The sequence below is a fragment of the Sander lucioperca genome, chromosome 1 (assembly GCF_008315115.2).
Source record: "Sander lucioperca isolate FBNREF2018 chromosome 1, SLUC_FBN_1.2, whole genome shotgun sequence".
In the NCBI taxonomy this organism is placed as follows: domain Eukaryota; kingdom Metazoa; phylum Chordata; class Actinopteri; order Perciformes; family Percidae; genus Sander; species Sander lucioperca.
Window position 1 is genome coordinate 23,319,558 of NC_050173.1, and position 8,234 is coordinate 23,327,791.

Sequence of the window (8,234 nt, forward strand, 5' to 3'; positions counted from 1 at the left end):
AAACACATCGCTCTAGGGAAAGTGAAATGTCAGAGGGCCAACCATGTTTGATCAATGTTTGATGTCAACGATCACTCCAGTGTTTAGCCTCATGTCTTAAGGTAGTATTGGTTCATTATGTGTGGGTTTTTCTTCATCCCTTTGACACTAACCAGTCACCACTCCCGTTACCAACAAGAGGGTGAGGAAGTGGTTGTGCCCTGCAGCTGTGATTTTAAAAAGAGTCATTATCTGTGTCCCCAATAAGCTGTTAAGTGCTGTATAACATCCAGTTGACGACCACATAACTGTTCATTCTGGACTACCTGCTGTTGCCTGCTACTTTTTTTTATTAAACTGAATGATTTGAATGTATAACCAACCTTCATAAAACATTTTGCATGTTAGAGATCAACCAACTGAGAGTGTAAACAACTCCATCTAATATTTATATGATGAACCAAAAGCCATTGTGTTAATATTTTCTAATATGTTATGCTTTATAAAGAGTTTGTAATGTGTAATTAATGACTGTATTAATGGATTTACCATTGCTTTATAGCTCAACCATCAAATTTTGGGTTGCCAGGTTGTATAAATATTCTATGGCAGGTGTTATAGTGCGTTCCATGTTGGCTTCATACACATCTAACAGACATGAAACATTAGTATTTATTTGTCATGTCTGGCCACCTGATGAATATAAGTACAATATTCACTCTTCTTTTTGCTCTGTTTCTGTCTCCACCAACTCCCAAAGGGCAATATCTGTCTTTTAGCTGCTAAATGCTAAAAGCTATTTTCATATTATTATATTTATTTTCTCTCAATCTCATGTGTTCCTTTCAGTAATTACTAATTCAATCTACTTTAAGTAACCAAGCTGTGGTTACCTAAAGGATCTGAGCCATCCCATTTCAAGTGGCAGACACAGTAACCTGAGACCAATTGTCAAGTGCTGAGAAGTGATTGTGATTGTGCAAAGTGGCTCAGAGACCTGTGTTGCGGTATCAGTTGTACACGTACATTATTGTAAACATCAGAACAGAGGCTCTGACCCACATTGAGAGCATGGTGTCGGCTGGGAGATTACATACTAATTATGAGCAGCATCAACAGATGACAGCCTGCACTTACTGCTGTTTTCTCCTGTCCAATGCCATCATACTGTACACTTGTCTTTCAGGTGTGGTCATTTAGGGCCGTGTAGGCCTCAGCTCCATTAAAGTGACAGCGAAGGTGAAGCGGGACAAACACTCAGGCGCGTCACTGCTGGCAACGAACCAGAAAACCAATTTAGCTCCCTTGTTGTTATTCTACGGTCCACTAAGGCTGAAATAGCCTGAATAATGTTTGTTTATCAGTGCATGTGGAGGATGTAGGTCTGCGGTGCACAGTTGTATCCGTTCAGGAGATGGAGCATATGATGTAAACAATAAATTAAATGGGCAATTCACTGATTTTACACAGACTGTATAAAATCTTCTGTAGCTTTGGAGGAGTTTTGTCAAGTCTGAGAAAATAAACCTGATTATGTCATAGTGATGTCATTAGGGTTGTCTCAGCTTGGGCTTGTTTTTATTTTTAATCAAAGACCTGCATTATGAGGTTTAAGAGTCATTTACCAGGAAGGCTCTGACAAAAAAATATGCTCTTGAATTGCATTATCAGAAATGGAATCAAGTTTTTTGGAGTTTGACCGAGTTTCACCTTACAGTCAGAGGATATCTGGCCTATGCTGCACATATTTTTTACAATGGTTGCTAAGTAATTTAATGCATATCATCATTATTATCCCATGTCATACAGGGAGGTGACATTGCCAAAATAGCCTACATTTTAGCAGTTAAATGAATATAGAAAATGTAATAAAAAAGACAGCAAAAAAGGGTGGGTGAGGTTGGTGGACTTTTGACCTTATAGGCCTATTTCAGACATCCTGATTGTCAGAAAATGTATTTCCTGTGCCAAATATTAACTAACTTATTTTGACCATTTGTATGTTTGGGAGCATCTGTATTATCAAGTAAAATGTTAAATAATTTCCTGTAAATCTGTTCTAAGAGCCTATAACTATACAGCTTTAATGATAAGAATGAATAGCCTACCAACAAACAGTGAGTGGTGGGCGGACTGAGAGCTTTTTTCAGGCTGGACTGAGAAGGATAATAGAAATATTGAAGGCGTGTTGTTGTAGTGAGCTTGCATGGCCCTGTGGCAGGAGGACGGTCGCCATCTCTGGGTAAACACTGTAACAGTATCACGCAGTTGATATTGTAGTGTATGGATTGAAGCCGTTGCGTACAGTAGCAGCAGCAGCAGCAGCAGGAGGGGTGCTATGCTGCCTGCAACAGCGGACACACACGACTTCAATGCAGGATTGACGCTTTGTTTGTCTCCTGCACATCGGACAGTCACCTCAGATGTTTGGACGCTTCCTCTCACTGGCATTTCGTCTTGTTTGTAAGCTCCGGGGAAATGGGACTGCATGCTTCGAATAAAATGGGATTTTAATGCTGCAAACAGCGGACGCTTTAGCCTGTGCACAGCCAGGGGACTGTAGTGCGCTTGGTAATGTTTGCCAAGGAATAAAACGGTGTAGCCGAAGGTGCATAACATCTCGTTTCCATGGACAACACGTCCATAATAACACAGGTTGCAAATCCGAAAGAGGAGGAGAGCATTTCTTCAAGTCAAGATAAAGGTAAGGCGCACACATATTGCAAAATGTCACACACACGATTCTTATTTTAACACGCCTGAATTTTGATTTCCAGCCGTAGATTATTTACGTTGTTCGGTTGCCAAATCTGATCTGCAGCCCTCAGTGCAGAGAGGATACTGGGCTCAACAGCAAGCCAGAGAGTATCGACGAAACACCTCCATTGTTCAGCTGAAGCAGAGAAACATTAGGAGCCAGAGCCCTCAGCCAGCCTGTCAATGTACATCGTGTTTGGAGTGCAGTGTAACTTTAGAGCTGGGGGCTTATTTTAGCTAAACCAGACCTCATTTAAAATCTTAAACATTTTGCGACTGAGAACGGGATATTTTTGTATTTGATTGGAGTGAGCTGGGTTTACTACAGGGGGCGGGTACTCTACTCCTTTTCCCTAGTACTGGCGAAATCCCGCATCACTGGCACTGTAAAATGCCTGCTATACTACCAATAACACCACCAATAATCAGGGGTCAAATCAACAGTTTGGCTATGGTGCATGCAGAAAAACACAATTTTTAAATTTTATAACATTATTGTGCACCTGGCTGTCCCTTCATCAATGTTGTAGAAGGTGATTTTACACATTTCTATTAGTCCAAAACCCTAATTACATTGCATACGTATATTGTATACATTTTGTCCATCTTCGAATAAAACCACCTCACTGAAGCAATGAAATTGTTAAAAGCTTGTGCCTCTGAAAACTATTATCGTTTATCAGTATCATCAGCTCCTTTGTACAGTGCTTGATGATAAAAACAAACAATTATCATCATGTAACCGATGACGTATGTTTACATAGTCAGAAATGTTCACTTCCAGATGTGTAAAGTCCCTGAAAACAGCTCAACAGCTGCTCTACAGATTACAGCGGCTGAACGAAAACACATTTTCTCTCTGTTGTTTTGCACAAGAGTCGCCACTTCATCATGTGGTGATGACATCAACGACAAATCCCCCTCATGAGTCAGTAGCTTTCCAGTTTTCATTAACTTTGAGATTTTCACTAGTCTGTGCAGGCCAGTCACACTTTTTTGATATGAGTCAAGCACACAAGAAAATCAGGCTGTGGAGTACTGTGTACACACACATGAGATACACAGGTGTCCATGGACATCGCAGCAGGAGGCTATGGTTGTTTGGAGCTCGGGGCTCTTATGTTCCTCCACCAGGCACCCATTCCACTGAGCCACAGGGTGCCTGGTGGCCAGAGGGACCACAACTTCCTGCTACACCCAGTGCTCTGTTGGAGAAAAGGTCACCTTCCTGCACCACCCTCTGCTGAGTAACACTGACATACAGTACATGAACCACTCTGACTCATTGACCTCCTGGCCGGCGGTCACCAAATGAAGATCTGGACTTGTTTTCTTTGATAAGTAACTGGACAGTAATATAATTCAAGATCAGAAGTGAGGCTTGGACGTAGCCTTTATTTTTACTCACTCACTTCATCTTCTTTGCTTGAATCTACTCTACGAACATGGATGATCATGGCAGCCAAATCAATTGTGATTTATGTACCACCGCATGTTTCCAATATTTCTTTTTCCTCATCAGCTTGCTCTAATCCTGTGGTGCCGCCTTGATAATTAAAAGCCATCATAAACAAATCAATGAAAACAATCACTAACAGCAAACACCCTGCTTCATCATTGACTGAAGTAGCATCATCCAGGAAATGTGTTTCTTTTAGCACATTTTTAATTGCCCGCACAGAATTCCCACACTTTCTTGTCTGCAAAATCCTGCTTGTCTTGAACAGTAAATCCCAGATGATGTTGAATCCGGCAATTAATCTGGCGGGATAAAACCCAGGGTCAGTCGTTGACCAGAGAGGACACGATACAACACACACACACAAACACACAAACGGCTGCTGTAACACACACAAAGTATCACCAGGGAGCTTACTGAATGGAGTCCCTGGCTACTGGCTCTGTAGCAGACAACAAACAGTGCTTGTTGTCCAGGGCAGTTACTCTGCTCGGACTGCACTGAAGCCTCAAATTATTACACACACACACGCACAGGCACACACACACACACACACACACACACACACACACACACACACACACACACACACACTCTCACACATGCTGAATATTTCAGAGCGCAGGCAGGCTATTTTCAGAGTCCTATCAGTTTCATTCCAAGTAAAGACGTAGTAACTTATTAGAGCCAAGTTTTTTTAGACATTTGGTCAGGTGGAGATTATATCTTTATGCATTATGGATTATGTTAAATGAGGCAAGGGATGGAATCATAATGTGGGTGGTTTCTTTCCTTAGACAGAGCACATGAATTGGTACAAAATCAATCGTGTCATATACAGTATATATACAAGTTATTTTTTGCTGAGAAAACAGCCTTTCTTCTCTCCAAACCCAAATGAGGGTTTTCATTTGGCAGACACTTACTTTTCAGGATCTGATGCAATGAAATGTAATGGCTGGACTAACAACGCACAGGGAGTCACAGGGCGGCCAGCCTCTGTCTCACTCTGCAAGTCATTGAGGCTTTGCTGTGATAACTTCAAAGTCCGACAGGTATCAATGGACGAGCTGTTTAACTTAATCAGATTAGGTCAAATCTGAGTTTAGCTCTTTACGGCTGCAGTGTGAGGGATGACAGACACTTAGACTGAAACAGATTATATGTTTAGTTGCTTGAGTTCCTGGTTGACACTTGATTAATTCTTGTAATAATTAGGCTACTCATACACTTGCACTCACACACAAATTGTTAACAGCTTATGATAGCAATGACATACATTTTGCTTTTTATATTTTGGAGTTAAAATTCGGCAAAATTTGGACCGCAACATATTACTTATCTTCATTAAGAAAGTCATTAAAGCATATGTCTGGTGTTATTCTGTCTTTCTCTTATAGTCAACAAATCCTATGAATACACAGAAACCAACAATGTGGTTTAGTCTCTCAATACACTCTTCATCGCAAACCCATCTGTTCCTACTGAAGACAAAGATCTATGTGTCACAAACGTATAGTTTCAGTTTTAAAAAGGGTCAGTCATTTCCTAAAAAAGTTGGGGACTGTAGTTTTTAGCAAATATTACTCCAGCAGCAGAAATTTTTTTTGGGACTGTTTTTAATTGCGGATTAACACAAATTTGGTAATCTAGTCATCATTATGTCGTATGTGGATTTAATCAAAATAAACTACAGTCTATGTTCATGTTAATAAAAAGACCAGTACAATAGAGCTATATGGCCCAGAGGAATCAGGCTTTGGGTACAAAAACAACACTTGTTAGTGAGATCAGCTTATTGTTGGTTTTGGTCTTTTCATGGGATTTGTTCACAATAAGAAAAATGTAGAATACCCGGTATCACCAGTCTTGTTCTTTAAGTGTGCTCTAGTGTTGCACAGCAACAACAATATTTTTTTTTCAGTTTTTCTTCTTTCATATGGCTTGATAGTTCTGTAGAACTTACCCTGGAGTCCTTTTTAAAAAGTGTTTAAAACACTGGGGACAAACAACAAACACAACTATAATTTTTTGATTGCATGCATGTTTTTCCAGACTGAGGCTGAGTATATGCATTCTCCTAAAGAGACATAATGTCATTCCCTCCCTGTTATTACTCCAATGACAGCTCAAGGCTGCATCAAGACAGTGTCACAGAGCCCATTAACCTCCTCCAGCCTTTTAAAAACAGTGGTCAAGGCACTATGCCTGTCGTACTACATGTGAATGTCTCTCTATAGTTTCAGACTTTCAGCAGAAGCATAGATGAGGAGGAGGAGCAGCAGCAGGCACTGCTACTACTGGAATGTTAAAATGATTCCCTCAAAAGTTTGTTGGTTAGAAAATATTTGCATTGTCAGAAAGAAAATGAGAAAAAAAATATTGAAGCTTTACTTGTATATTCATTCGGAGAAAGGCCTGTGATTTCATGCACACTTGGCTTTTGAGGTTATTCCTGGAACACGCTGCTGTACATTAATAAAGTGGTTATGATGTGTGGACCACACCTGCAGGAGTGTGTGCAGCACAGTTAGCGAAGGGAGCTACTGTGAGTTTTGGCTGCCCTGGAGTCCCTGGCACAACCTGCAACTCTGCAGTGTACAGCACTTAGCTACTGTGACTGGAATCAAGTGTTGGGAATAGAATAATTACAATCTTTTACTCAGACATACAGTAGGTGGCATAGATTTCTTAGCATAAAGTTCACAATCTTCCACCAGTCTTGAAAAGCACATTGGATTGCCATGTGCGTACAGTGAAGTCAATATTCAGTGCACCATTTTGACTGAGAAGGAGATACAAGCTGGACTCTGAAGTGCAGGTCCTTATTACAGATTTATGAGCCTATTTCAGCCATTTGCTGCTCAGAAAAACTGATTATCTGCACCCCCAGGGAAGTGTTGGTGTGTTGGACACATCTTCATTACTTTAGTCCAATACTATACTGAGCAGCTGATTGGGAAGAGTTGAATGATTTTCTTCGAAGGCTAAGCCCCATGACTGATAAGCTTGTTAACCGTGTGGGACCAGCCTCAGTGTGTGGATGAACATGCTTGAAGTGGAAGTTGGGGGATTGTATTACCAGTAATTTATGTTTTTTGCATAATTGCAGTCCCACAAACAAGAGGCAATGAAATGTTTTTATAGCTGTAAGAAGCAAATAAATGTATTGTTGTGGTCACTTTGTGTTGTTGTTGCTCCGCACAGAGCTTGTAATAACGTTGTAAATAACCAGGATGAACTCACCAGCACTGGATTTCACATTATGTATCAGCTCATAGATGGTCAATCATCTGCATGCTCCCTTAGGTGTTTGTTGATGTATCAATCTATTGTTTTAACTTGGAAACAATGCCTAAAAATCTAAGTTTATATCTGCATTATTATTTCTTTTTTGTGGCAGGTTTTTTTAAGGTCTTTGGTGTTTTTTTCCCCCAATGTCTCCTCCCAGGCAGCACGGCAATGGTTATGTTTAGGGTTAAGGTTAGGGTTAGCTGCCTGGAAGGTGCCGTTGGAGGCAAAAAACACCATAGAGCGTTTTTTAAGTACTGTCAAGAGAAAAAGCCATTATGCTAATGTTTTTGAAAAATCTGTATTTATCTAATTATATGAAAGTTAAAGGAATAGTTTAACATTCAAAAAAATACCTTTATTTACTTTCTTGCCAAGAGTCAAATGAGAAAATTGATACTCATATATTAGGCTACAGCCAGAGACAGTTAGCTTAGCTTAGCCAAAGACTTACAACAAGGAGTGCTAGCTTGGTTCTGTCCAAGGGAAAAAAACACCTCGAAAAGCTTAATAAATAACATGTTATATCTTGTGTACAGAAACTGAAGTATAAAAACAAGCCAACAGAGTAAAGCTAGCTGTTTCCCCTGCTTCCATTGTTTATGCTAACCTTTAGCTAGCCTTCTGCACAGTCACGTCATATCACAAACTTCAACTAAATACTGATATTTATTTATTGAAAAGTAAAAAAAAATTATAAAAATTATAAAATTAGACTGATCCTGAACGTTATATAGCAGAGTAGCTG

General features: G+C 40.0%; 1 protein-coding gene across 3 annotated transcripts in view; it reads left to right on the top strand.

Moving 5' to 3' along the window:
• Positions 1–2,132: 2,132 nt before the first annotated feature.
• Positions 2,133–8,234, top strand: part of ctdspla (CTD (carboxy-terminal domain, RNA polymerase II, polypeptide A) small phosphatase-like a) — a 31,090-nt gene continuing 24,988 nt past the window's right edge. The window contains exon 1 of one of the 3 annotated variants that reach the window (XM_031281971.2): positions 2,133–2,683. In XM_031281971.2, the coding sequence (XP_031137831.1) occupies positions 2,608–2,683 (76 nt within the window). In that variant the 5' untranslated portion in view covers positions 2,133–2,607. The remainder of the gene's footprint in view (positions 2,684–8,234) is intronic. The other 2 variants (XM_031281972.2, XM_031281970.2) reach the window with 2 other exon arrangements.